The 13,520-nt window shown below is 44.3% G+C and overlaps 1 protein-coding gene across 1 annotated transcript; it reads right to left on the bottom strand.

The window, feature by feature from the left end:
- Window positions 1-4,208: 4,208 nt before the first annotated feature.
- On the bottom strand, window positions 4,209-12,870 carry HENMT1 (HEN methyltransferase 1). The gene is made up of 8 exons (XM_029947823.1): window positions 12,815-12,870; window positions 11,824-11,945; window positions 10,461-10,571; window positions 8,228-8,343; window positions 7,509-7,643; window positions 6,316-6,519; window positions 5,476-5,674; window positions 4,209-4,858 (listed from the first exon to the last, which is right to left on the bottom strand). The coding sequence occupies exons 2-8, from the start codon at window positions 11,842-11,844 to the stop codon at window positions 4,439-4,441; spliced, it is 1,206 nt and encodes a 401-aa protein (XP_029803683.1). The 5' UTR covers window positions 11,845-11,945; window positions 12,815-12,870; the 3' UTR covers window positions 4,209-4,438.
- Window positions 12,871-13,520: the final 650 nt, after the last annotated feature.

Below are 13,520 nucleotides of genomic sequence, written 5' to 3'. Positions count from 1 at the left end.
TCCTTGAACATTATACCTTGCACAATGCTCCTCTCTGATCTGTCACCAGCTAAATGCACAGGACCCCATGTAACAAGGTGCTTTTGTTGGCATCTGACTGAGGGAATTACATTTGGAAGTATTCCTTGAAAGGGACACCTGGGTGGCTCAGTAGGTTAGACATCTGACAGTTCATGAGTTCGAGTCTCACACAGGGTAAACTTGAGCCTGGCATCAGGTGAACCCACTTCTCTCTCTTGCTCTCTCGCCCCTCCCTCACTTGTGCCCTCTCTCAAAAAAAAAAAAAAAAAAAAAAAAAACCTCGGGGCCCCTGGGTGGCTCAGTCAGGTAAGCATCCGGCTTCAGCTCAGGTCATGATCTCACAGTTCATGGGTTCGAGCCCCACATCGGGCTCTGTGCTGACCGCTAGCTCAGAGCCTGGAGCCTGCTTCGGATTCTATGTCTCCCTCTTTCTCTGGCCCTCCCCTGCTCGTGCTGTCTCTGTCTCTCAAAAATAAACATTAAAAAAAAATTTTTAATAAAAATAAAAAATTAAAAAAAAACTCTGGGAATTATTCCTTGATAATCAGCAGCAGAACGAAGAGCCCAAGGGGCTGACAGTAGTTGATAATCAGCACCAGAACTGAGAGCCCAAGGGGCTGGCAGGAGTACTTCAAAGAGAGCTCAACTGCAGGATGTGATGTACCTGAGACTGGACATGAGAGCAGAGAAGGGTGGGGAGCAGCTGGGGAGAGCATGTGAGCTGAGCCTCAAGGAGCTGTCAGAAAGTACACTTTTATATCTCAACTGCATGGAAATAACTTGAAGACAAGAGTGCTGTGAGAACTTCTAGACCATGAAAATAAAAACTGGAGACAAACCAGCAGATCAAAGGCTAGGGTGTTTTAAAAATTTGTGACCAATTTCACACCTACTCTAGGAGGTAGGCTGTGGTCTTGAGAACTCTCTTAAAAGATGTGCAGATAAAATGTCTCCTGCAGGGGCTCCTGGGTGGCCCAGTTTAAGTGTCCACCTTCAGCTCAGGTCATTGTCTCACAGCTCATGGGTTTGAGCCCTGCATTGGGCTCTGTGCTAACAGTTCAGAGCCTGGAGCTTGCTTGAGATTCTGTGTCTCCCTCTCTTTAAAAAAAAAAAAAAAAAAAACAAAGTCTCCTGCAAAACCACATTTTTCATTGCCATTCAGTGCAGTGAAATTCCTTGGAGCAAAGTGATCTGAAATGTTTTGAGGCCTCCATATTTACAAAACACTGGGGTTCATTCCAAGGGTTTTCCTAGAGAAAGGAACAACCATTCCCTCAAAAAAAAGTCACTGGTTCTTACAAAACTGGAAAACTAGAATCTACTGTAGTCCCAGTTAATTGAAGAAACCTAAGAACTTTTGATGGTTGTCTCTAGGGAGTGAAATAGGGGATATGCAAGCTCTTGAGGGACATTGCATTACTTTTGTCCTGATCAGCAGACTAGGTTTTTTTGTACCATCTATGTGTACTCATTCTTTTTAATGAATTTATAAAATACATTGCTAATCATCAAGGAAGCTGCACCAAAAAGAATAGTTATTACCATTTACATACACGGTTTAACATCCAACAAGATCTTGTGATTTGGGAGATCAGAACCCCACGTTGGGCTCCAGGCTGATTGTGCACACCCTGCTTGGGATTCTCTCTGCCCCTCCTCCACTCTCTCAAAATAAACTTGGAAGAAAAAAAAAAGGTCCTAATATGCAGCTCACCAAAAGAAAAAAGCCATTCATAGCAAGGCATGATTCTTATGTAAAGAGACATTTTTAGACATTAAATTTTTTTTAAATGCCTTCATGTCGCCTTTTCTTGGGAAGCTCCTGGAAAAGCATGATATGGAATAGGGATGAAGGGAAGCGGCCATTCAGTGGCCTCTGCCCCCTCGGTGGTGGGTTTTACAAGAGCTAGGGAATGTTCTAGGAGGGGTAGTGAAAGGAGAGCAGGAAGCAAGTATAACAGAGGAAGTGGCTGGAAAGGACCAGGCTTCTCATTTCAGCAGCTCCCCACACTCAATTACCTGAGTCCTATGAAATCTGGCCTGAAGTGTATATAAATCATTCTGTATATGGAGCAAATTCTCTACATAGAAATTAATAGGGTTGCCACTTTTTAAATATGGCTGAGTGAGGTGGAACGGGGAATCCAAAGCTGGCTCTGTCTGCACTGACGACGGAGAGCCTGACGCAGGGCTTGAACCCACAGACATAAGTTCATGGCCTGAGCCAAAGTCGGATGCTCAACTGACTTGAGCCACCCAGGCTCCCCACCACTGTTTAGTCAGGTATTTGATGGCTGTCTCAGAAAGAACCTTAAAGGAGTGTTCACCTTCTAGGTCTGCAACATGCACTGATGTGAGAACTGGCTAGCTGTATACAAGAATGAGCCTTATGACAACCAATCTTGAAGTTACCCAACACGAAGATTAACACAGATGCCTTATAAAGGAACGTGTCTGTGGGATGGGCGCAATCTTCTTAGTGCTTACAAGAACTGTGTGATGCAGTTACTTGCTCCTGGCATATACACACGTGGGCCAAAAATTCCCTTAGCAAACCTGACTTTGGCTGCTTTTATGAAAGCACGTCTCTACTTGGTTTTGTCTCTTTAGAAAGATTCCATTCCTGTGCTGCTGAAGGTAGCTTTGTTTAAAAAAAAAAAAAAAGGAAGGAAGAAAGAGAAAGGAAGAGAAAACAAAAGAAACTGCAAACTATTGGCAACATCAAACAGCTGCCTTTTTAGTAAATATTTCAGTGAAACACACCACGTGCATTCATTTGCATATTGTCTGGGTGTCATTCCATCTTGGCTCCCAGAGAGTTCAGTAATTTTAAGGTTGCAAAGATTTGCTGTCCCTACAAGAACATCTGCTGACACCTGGCTTAGAACATTGAGGGAAGCTTTCCATGTGCACAGTAAGGCCTGTATCAAAATAGAAGGCAAAGACCAATTTCACGACGAATGTAGGTACTGTTACCAAGACATGGGGAAGCCAGCAGCCATGAGTACTTAAAAGGTTTTCAGGTGATGAAGCTCGAACAGTGATCAATTAGCCTGGAGGACAATGGGATAAGACGCTGGCCTTGGGCTTGAAATCCTGGCTCTAACACAGATGAGAAGGAAACCCTTCAGACAGAGGCCTAGAAAAGGGAGGACAGACAGGGCCTTCGTGTGTGCAGGGTGGGTAGCAAGAGGGAAAAATCAGTAAGAAAAAAATGGGGGGAGGGAACTGATGGAGCAGTCTATATTTAAGAACAGCTGGTTAAGAGTGGTGACCGTGATCACGTGGTACAGGGGGTGGGGCGGGTCAGTCAGTTAAGGTCATGATCTCAGTATGTGAGTTTTAGGTTCACTGTGTGGAACCTGCTTGGGATTGTCTCTCCAAATACAGTTAAGTACTTTTAATTAAAAAAATAAAACAGTGGTTACAGTGATCCTCTTCCAGAATCCCTTCTTTCCCCTCCCCACCTTCACCAAATCTACTTTCCATCTACTTATTAACCCCCCACAAAAAGTGGCTTGAAGATTCTGGCCCCAGGAGGCCTTTCCCAACACCAGCACTGCATAGCCAGTCTCCCTCAGGTTAGGTGAAAATATGCCCGGTGTGGCAGAGTTGCACAACCTCCTTTCTGCTTTGTCCCTTCACAGGAGTGTCAAATATGCCCTCTCAGAATATCAGACCACACCTCCCAGCTTCCAGGCTGGTTAAGGGGGACTTCAGTCTGCTCAACAAGAGACTAACAATGTAGAACCTTACCCAAAAGCCCACGCATGCTCTTTGTCCCTTTTCCTTTCCTTTTCTCTTGACTGGAACATGCAAACAGAAGCTAAAGCATCAGAACAGGAAGGGGGATGAATTAGGTCCCTTTGTGGCAGAGCTGCCCTGTCTACACTCCTATACTTCAGAAAGTAGTGTCTCATTTAGACCAGTTTTCCCCATTGTGTGAAGCTCTATTTCTCTGGAAATGGCGACTACTACCCTGGTTCTAACCAGGAAACTACCCGAGAGGGTAACACTCCAAAACTGGACAGGGCTTCTGAGGCTTCTCTTCCCTTCCAATATCCACACACCCCCTCCCCAAGTTGTGTGATGTGTTTTATTTAAGCATTACCGGTCAGAATTTAGGCCAAAGGAGGTAGGGAATCCTAGGAAGATTTTAAAGTTACTCTCATTCGCCAGGAAAAGACTTTAAACATCGATAATTCAATTTATTTTTTAAAATTTTAATATCACATTCAACATGGGTCTAACAAAAAACTGAACAAGCACTCTGTGAACCTCCACCATCCCCCCAAAAAGCATATTATAAAAAAATGTAACAAGGTTAATATCAAAATTAAGCTACCTACATTATGACTATAAATGAGCCTAACTATCCTTAAGACTCTGAATTTTAGGACATAAGGAGAGCTCCTGCTCACCAACGGTCATCATAAGGGTCGGAAGGGTCCAAGTCGATCAGCACCGAAGTGTGAGCTCTGTTCAGTTGCGATGGAATTGCTTCAGCAAGGAGTGTTCTCAGCATGGACACATCATCGACCAAGCGCCTCACCTTCGGATAGCCAATGAGTCTTTTCAGAGGTACATAAAACCTCTTTCCCACAGAGTAGGGTTTGGGGGACCTCTCTATTTGGGCCACTTGGGCATCGGTGAGGAATAATCCAGGCCGTCTGACCAGGCTAGTATCTTCTCCAGACAGGTGTTCATAGGACTTCTTTTTCTTCTGAATCCAGACATAGTTCTCTCTTATGGCTCTGGCTTCTTTTAACACCTCCGCACACAATACCCACAGGAGGCGGCGTTTCTGCTGCAAACTCGGGAATGAGGCTTTAAAAACCTGAAGACAAATAGAAATGCCAAAATATAATGGGAGTCAAACTACTGACACAGACGTTATCTGATCTGCTTTTAAAAATTCTAATTCTCAAGACCAAGTCACAAAAGCCACCAATTCACACTAAATGTTCCTATACTTGATATTATAAGGAAAAAGGTAAAAATTTTGTAATGAGAAATAAGCTCATTCTTCACCATACCTCCTGAACCCAAAAGGGTCTAAGAAGCTCAAGCTTAGAGACTCAGCTGCAACAGACATTTCCTGAGCCACTGTGGCTGCAGGAGTCTGCTGCCATTCCTCCTTCCCACTGCGGATCTTGACAGATTACAACGGGGGAGGGGGTTGCTGGCCCAACAGCTTGGAAGCTGTCTAGGATTCCAGATCTTTCTCTGCAGTATGCTGAGACATGGCATAAGGCCAGGTACTCTCCAGGGCGGCAGTGGACCCAGCCTGACACCATTTGTGGGCATGAAGGAGCCTCCTAAGGTCAATCTCAAAATAAGGTCATTTACACTTATCTCTACAGTGGGGACTCTGTACCCACTGTAGTTCACAATCCTAATCGATGTACTTTTTTTTTTTTTCCCCCCGGTAGCTACCTCATAAAGAATACTCACAACTTCATAAGGGCGTTCCCCTCGCTCTGAAACACGGGCATCTGGTTTTACCAGGATACAGCTGCGACAACCTGGCTGCTTTTTCTTGAAGACCCCTATCTGGGTACAGTATCCAACATCCTTATTAGCCCATGGTGGTGGAGCACCCACACCAGTAAACTCCACTGAGTATTTGTAGCGTTTTGCCACATTTAAAGCCCTGAAAAATCACAAGAAACCGTTTTCTGAAACTTAGAGGTTCTGTTAAAAAATGTCCCCTAGAATAAAACATAATAAATGCAACTAAAATACTTCCCAGCTGCAAATTCTTACAGCACCGGATAGTGTCAAATCACAGGGTTTGCTTACTTCTGAGGGGCTTTAGGACAATGAGTCCGTTTCTAAGTGATCACAAAGAGAAAGGGAAAGTTATGGAGAGGAATTTAGGAGTAAATAAGTTGACCGTGATGCCTACAGTCCCAACACCTGTTTGGGTTTGCAGTTATGCCAGAAACATGACCACCCTTCAAGCTCCTGGGAGGAAACACCCCTGCACGTGAGGGCGTGAAGCACATCTCCACTGCCCCACACCCTGTGCATCTCCTCATCTCCACACCAATACTCCTATTGTGGTACACCGCATTTTTCTATGCTTGCCTGTGGGACCTAAGAAATTTCCTCATTTATCTTGCCCAAGATATGCTGGTCCCTTAGGATCTTATTAATTGCTAAGCTGCATCCTGGGAATTTTATTAGGATAAAATAATTTCAGTAATGTATAGGGGTCAAGACTGACTTCATAGTACTTGAAACTCCTGTGGGTTCCCCGCCACAAAAACAAAAAAGCACTTATGAACTCACCAGTGCTGAAACTGCTCTCGGCTCCACTCAAATTTGTGATCTGGATTTCTTCTAAAGGTCGATCCTGGAGACAGGGGATTGTAATCTGGAAACAGGGGATTGTAATCTGCGTTTGGTGTGCTGATGACAACCAGAGTTGGAGAAAAGTATCCAAATACAACTTCGGGAAACTTGGCCAGATCTTCCGAATCCAAATGTTCTATTCTGAAATGGTTAAAGGGAATGACAGAATGAAGTCTTCTTGCCAGTATTTTCCTAGTTGATTTAGCAAACAGTTTCTATTTCTACCTTGATTTATCCCTCTCTAAATCTATAATAGTACTTACATGACCTAAAATCAACTATTCATATATTCTCACTCTGTCCTTCAGCCCTGTTGCCCCCTCCCTGGCAGGATGCAAAGACAATCACTTCTCTGGTAGACCAGGACAGTGAATGTGTAATGAGAAGAGAAAACAGACAAAGCCCGACAGCGGGATGCATAGCCAAGTGCCAGAGGCTCCACTTGAGGTCTGCAACAACAGCAATGAACAATGGACTCAACCATGCAAGGGGGGATGGCAAGCTCCCCAGGAGCCCTGCAGGGCTGTAAGACCAGAATATACGTCTGAAATAAATTGTGGGCTTCAGCGGCAGATCCCAGTAGAGATTCTCACCCACCCTCAAGGACAAGATCAATTATCCCAATACAGGCAGCCAGTAGGAGCCTACGCCTTCCCTGGGGGAGTTATCAGATGTGGGCCCTTGTGAATATGGAAGCCCAGAGAAGGACCCAAACATCGTTGTACAGTATCCCAGGAGTGCATTACCACCAAGAGCCAAAAAAATGAGCATTCTTATTAAAAATGAGGTAAAGGGGACTGGTTATTTAACACCCCTGCTTAAATACAGTCTGAATTAGTGGCAAAAGGCCATGCTGCGTAAAACCTACCCTTAAATAATTCAGAAAAAGTGTATGGGAGAAAATAGCTGAATCTGGATAAAGGGTGTTTCTGGCATTGCTTGCAGCTTATCTGTAAATTTGAAATTTCTAAATTAAAGCTCCAAAACATGCTAGTAAAAAGCCAGTCCAAACTGTCAAACATATGCTTTACAAGTCTGAATTAAGAGGACTTAAAAATCTAGTTAGGACACGAATTTATGGAGACTAATTCACATTTTTCTAATAACTTCAATACAGTCAGAATACTTACAATTCAATACATGTTATCAAGTCAAATCCAAGCAAACGGGAGTCTTCCTCCACAGCAGAGCCACGATACAAGACAATTCTCAAATCAAGGTCCCTAGGATCTATATGATCCGCAACTAATGGAGACAACCTATCTCTGCAAAAATATAGAAGAAACGTTTGAACACTCTAATTTAGAATATCTACAAATCTCATAATCATCTGACCTTCGGATGATTATCTCCCTATTATCAGTTTTCCACGACTTAATGTATTAAGCACCAGGTCATAGGGGCAACTTCCTCTCAGAATTGGTCTCTCTGAGAACAAAATTTTGAATATTGCTGTTGCTCAATATTTTTGGTCTTCCCACTCCCTTTGGATCAGTGATTAACTTTTGTTCTTTAGGAAAAAAAAATTCCTGAAAAAATTTATAGAAGTCAATATAGAGAGAGACTGGAGAGCCTTGAATTAAAAGATCTGGGGCAACTTAAATCCTCTGTAACGAGTTGCCTTGGGGTCCAGCACTACAGAAATTGATTTTGGAGCATGTGGGTGGGTCAGTAAAGCATCCCTTGGTTTCAGCCCAGGTCATGATCTCAATTCATGAGTTCAAGCCCCCAATGGAGCTCTACACAGACAGTTCAGAGCCTGCTTGGGACTCTCTCCCCCTCCCCAACTCCTGCTCTCTCAAGATAAACTTTAAAAAAAAGAAGTTTACGATTTTGCCATTTGAATTACCTGTTCCAAACTAAGAGACTGTCCATGAGGAGATCTACTCCAACAAGCTCTTGAACACAACTGTGGTGTTTCAGGAAGCATAAGAGTGTGGCACTACCGCACCCCAAGTCTGCAACCTACAGATGAAACAGAACATTGAAGACATATCCAGAAGTCAAATATGACCAAAAACCTTATAGAGAAGTGAGTATCAGAAACAAATTACAATTTAATATACCATTATATATCAAGATCTTTTTTGGTAGGAAAAAATACACAAAAAGGAAATTACTCTGAGACATTAGCTGGAGGAGGGGTGGGGCAGATTTGTGGACTGTTACAAGTAAATTCTAATTCAGGTTGAACCAAAAGCACCCTAGGGGCCTGGCACAGGGGACCACATGGCAAGCGGGTACCCTCTACAAACTTTATACTCTCAGCTTCATAATGAAGATAAAACAAGGATGCCTACCAAATATCAGGACAGGGCCTGATCTTCACCAGTGCTTTATGATTTACCTACAGTCTTGTTAATCTATTCCCCTTATTGTAAATTTCATGCACTCTTAAATGGATTTTTTTAATCATGCCCTAACGTCTTCATTTACCACAGCTGAATCACCTCAATTTCTGATTGCCACTTTAGGGAAAGGAAATTAAGATAAAACTTAATCAAATGACATTTAAATATACCTTTAGAGGCACCCAATCCCACAGATGCCCCAAACCAGCTTCTAGTATAGCTAATTGGCCCTAATCCAATGGATATCTGGTGATTTTAACTACTTCTGGATACTGAGACATGAAAGATTCCACGGCTCAGCCAGTTAAATGGCCAGACTCTTGATTTCAGCTCAGGTCATTATCTCACAGTTGAATTAGAGGCATCACGCTCTGTGCTCACTGCGCAGAGCCTGCTTTGAATCTTGAGTCCTGGCCCTCTCCCGCTCACCAGGACTCTCTCAAAATTAATAAATGTTAAAATTTAAAATCAAAAAGCCACTAACTACCCTCTGGAAAAGGGAAATACAACCATACTTTAGCAATAAAGGCACATTTCAGGGAGCCTGGGTGGCAGGCTCTATGCTGACAGTGGAGAGACTGCTTGGGATTCTCTCCCTCTCAGACCCTGCCCTGCTCACTCTCAAAATAATTTTTTAATGTTTATTTTGTGAGATCATGCAGCAGAGGAGCGGCAGAGAGATGGAGAGAGAATCCCAAGCATTAGACTGTCAGCACAGAGCCTAATTAATGTGGGGCTTGAAACTCAGGAATCTTGTGAGGTCACGACCTGAGCTGAAATCAAGAATCGGATGCTTTGCTTGACCTATTGAGCCAACCAGGTGCCTCTCTCAATATAAACTTAAAAAAAAAATAAGGCATATTCAACCTATACTCAATCCTCAAATGTGTTTGACTGCAAAACCATTCCCTTCAACGTTTTAGGTAAACCCCCATGTTGTGCCCTTACACTTAGGAGGGAGAAGGGTTACACAGCAAGCATTTAAAAAACCTAGTCCCAGAAAGCAAATTACAGCCTTAGCAGCTTTAAACTGTGCTTATATAGTATACCCAATTTCTTATTGGCCCAACTAGCTAAAGCTTTTCTTCCCACACACTCAACTTGAAGGCAGCCTCTACTCACTGTTCCCTCCTAGAAAACAGGATACCCTCAAGGGAATTACATTGTACGATCCAATCACACCACCCTTTTTCCCCACTTCCCCACACCCAGTTTTCCAACTACTGGGATATATGTGGGTCTTATGGTCAATGTTCTCCCAATTGCCCTAATCCCTTTCCTTCCTTGGAACAAATCTTTGAATAGTGTAAACAGGCTTGCTAAATCCTTAAGTTTTTTCCTATTTCTTGAGTACACATTTCATAAGACCCTCTTCAGTGTGTGCAAAGAGAAAATACTGGAGCGCGTGGGTGGCTCAAGTCATGATCTCCCAGCACAGAGCCTGCCTGGGATTTCTGCTCTTCCCCCATTCACACGGTCTCTTTTTCGAAAAAAAAAAATTTCAACATTTATTTTGAGAGATAGAGAATGAGCAGGGGAGGAGAGAGAGAGAGAGAGAGAAAGAATTCCAAGCAGGCTCCACACTGTCAACACAGCCTGAAGTGGTGCTTGAGCTTCCAAACCATGAGATCATGACCTAAGCTGAAACCAAGAGTCAGATACCCAACTAACCCACTCAGGCACCCAAAAATAAATAAACTTTTATTTTTTTAAAAAAGGAAAAATACCTACCTTCTTGGGTTTATATTGATTCACTATCTCTTTAACAAAGAAGTATCTTTGTTTGTATAATGGAGGTCTGAACTCAATTGCGTTCTTGCAGGGAGCTGTGCACTCCTGAAACTTTACAAACAGAAAAAAACAGCAAGTGTTCTCAATCATGCCCAACTTCAGGAACTCCACGAGTTAAAAAACCCAGCTTCACTCATTTCCCCAATCACTTTGTAGAATACGTTGGCCTTTCAACCACATCTCCTAAAGTCACTATGTGGTACTGCATTTCCTCCCCAGTTCATCTAAGCCTTCTGTTTGAGAATCGGGCTTTATGCTTCCTAGAGTTGAGTCTGCTGAAAGCAAAATTCCTAATGAATGCATAACAATTCTGTCTCCTAGCCACAGTGGACCTACAGCAGAGTGAACTGCCAAAGCCAGTCCAAGGTAGACAGGAGACTGACAAATACTTCTTGACCCAACTGAAGTCAGGCTCCTTAATCTCTTCTGATGAAGCCTTGACTAGTCTTAGCCAGTTTTTACTAAGTCAATTGAGAGAAAAATTCCCCACCCTTAACTCTTTATTATCTGATCAAATTCCTCACCACCACTTTTGTAACTGATCCCCTGAGCTGCCTTAAGAGTCCAGTTAAGTCTTACCAAGACCCAATACCCTTATGGTCTCTACTTTCCCACTGTTCCCCACTCTTCATAAGCTATAAATGCGGAGCTGTTGAAAATAGAGCTTAAGCCTCCCCAACTGCCATGCTTATTTTATAGTCCTTGAAAAGCCTTCCTTTTTCATTGAGTTGTGTTAATAAATCACTTCTATAAGTATCAGAATTTCTTTAACATGAGGAATGCTTAATCATAACATCTGGATTAATTAATCCAGAATAGCTGTAAAGATTTTTGAAGTAGACTTCACATCCAGCACACAGCACAACAAAGCCCAACCTGGGGCTTGAACTCATTATCCTGAGACCAAGGGTGGTATATTCTACCTACTAAGCCAGCCAGGCACCCCCAAATTGCTTTCAATCACTTGCTTACACACACAGTCAAAAAATTTCTTCAGACAAAATTCCTCAATGCATTGGGCTCTGAGCTGAGAGGAACCTGCTTCTGATTCTGTCTCTCTTTCTGCCCTTCTCCCACTAGCCCACAAAAATAAACATTTTTTTAAAATGTGTCTAATGTTGATTTTAACAACAACTGAAAACTGTTTCACTTCAGATACACCAAATGTGGAGTTCCAGCGATGTAGATTCTTGTTCAATCCCCACCAACACCCTGGGAAACGCCAGGGACTAAATCTGATAGATTTTACTTCTGAAAACTACCTCGCAGTACCTCTCTGGGATGACCCATCAAGCAGCATTACCTCTTCCATACTGTTTTCCATTTTGTTTCCAAGTTTGAAGTTTTGCTGAGACAGAGCAGATTTCTCCTTCAAGTATCAGCAGTGACTCTTCCGTAAAACACAAAATCAGTTCTAATAGGGGCCTGGACAAGAAAGAGCTGCATTGAACAAGGGGCGTCTCACTTCAGTTCAGTCATGACCCTGTGGTTTGTGAGTTCAAGCCCCCCCATCAGGCTCTGTACTGGCAGCTCAGAGCCTAGAGCCTGCTTCAGATTCTGTCTGTCTCTCTGTCTCTCTCCCTCCCTCTCTGCCCTTCCCCCATTCACATTCTCTCTCAAAAATACTTTTTAAAAATAACCTAAGTTTAAAAGAAAAAAGCAAGTAAAGGGAGAAATCAGGCTTCTTCCCTTCTCTTTACATATTACCATTTAATCCACAGATTTTACTAAGTATGGTTTCAGATAAGAAACAGGCACAGGAAAGCCCAAGTGACTTTTCTCTAGGACAAATCTAGCTAAATGCAGTAACACCATTCTTCCCTGTTTCTGTTGAAGTTAATACAAACTGAACAATCCTATCCATTGTGACTATTGCATTAAAGCCCTCAACTTCACATTTTTAGGTAGGTTCCACAACCAACCTGGGGCTTGAACTCAGGACCCTGAGATCAAGAGTCTCATGCTCTACTGACTGAGCCAGCCAGGCACCCCTCCACACCCCGAATTTCTTTCAAGCACTTGCTCACACATGACCAAAATCAAACTGAGGGGGTAAAAATGTCCTAAGTAATTGATAAAAACTTAAACGTCTATACGATTCAGAGGGACTTGAAATTAAATCTTAGTTCTCAGCCTAAAATGTAAGCATCACTTGCCAATCACCTCACTTTTCAGTTATTCACTAAGTTGTATCTCAAACCACCCCCTACCCCAAGCGACCCAATACCAAGGTCTGCATAGGGCAAGAATCCCGAACCCCCCCCCCCCCCCCCCCCCCCCGCCCAACGTCTTACTTCCGCGTGAGAAGCTCGACCTCAACCAAGCACAGCGCAGGGAACACTGGCGGAGCTCACGGAGACGCCACGGGTCTCAACTTCGGGCCCCGCCCCCGACGCCTCCGCCGGCGCCGCCTCGCCGCAGGGCGGTACCCGCCCGGGGCCACACTTACGCCGCCCACACCTGCGCAGCGGGCTCTCCCTAATCTTCAGCCGTGGGGCGCGCTCCCAGGCCCCGCGTCCAGCCCTGTTTCTGTCTCGGGGCTCCAGGCTCCTAGGCGTTGCTTTCACGTCCCTTAACGGCCGCTGTGGCGCATGCCCCGTACCGTTTTTAGCAGTCGCTACGAAGTTCCGTAGGGACCACTGTCCCTGCCAGGTTCCCCACTGGCGCGCGGCTGCGACCGGCCGCGGCCCTCCAGGAGCCGAGAGCTGTTGCAACTGCGGGTCGCGAGCGGAGCCGCCGGCTCGGTGGCTGTTGGGTTCCTGGCTCTCCCCGTTCTCAGCAAAGAACCGAAAACGGTCCCCGGCAGCGGAAGGCAGCAAGGTGAGCGGCCAGGCGGAGCGCGAGCCGGCCGGCGGCTTGTGTCCGAATCGGCCTCCTCTCCGAGCCTCAGAACAATCCCCAAGGGCCTGGAGAGGACCCTGGGCTGGGTAAAGTTGGTTCAATAACAGCTAAGCTCAGAGGAACGTTCTTTCAGCCCCCAAACCTCCAACTGGTAATATA

This window comes from Suricata suricatta, chromosome 8 (genome assembly GCF_006229205.1).
Source record: "Suricata suricatta isolate VVHF042 chromosome 8, meerkat_22Aug2017_6uvM2_HiC, whole genome shotgun sequence".
In the NCBI taxonomy this organism is placed as follows: Eukaryota; Metazoa; Chordata; class Mammalia; order Carnivora; family Herpestidae; genus Suricata; species Suricata suricatta.
The sequence above is the reverse complement of the archived record's forward strand: the minus strand, read 5'-3'. Positions and strand labels throughout refer to the sequence as shown.

Coding starts and splice junctions, on each gene's coding strand:
- HENMT1 (XM_029947823.1), bottom strand. CDS start 11,844: ATGGAAAACAGTATGGAAGAG. Junction 8,344..10,460: donor ATCAATATAAACCCAAGAAG/GTAGGTATTTTT, acceptor TTTCATCTGTAG/GTTGCAGACTTGGGGTGCGG. Junction 6,520..7,508: donor TTGATAACATGTATTGAATT/GTAAGTATTCTG, acceptor TAACCATTTCAG/AATAGAACATTTGGATTCGG.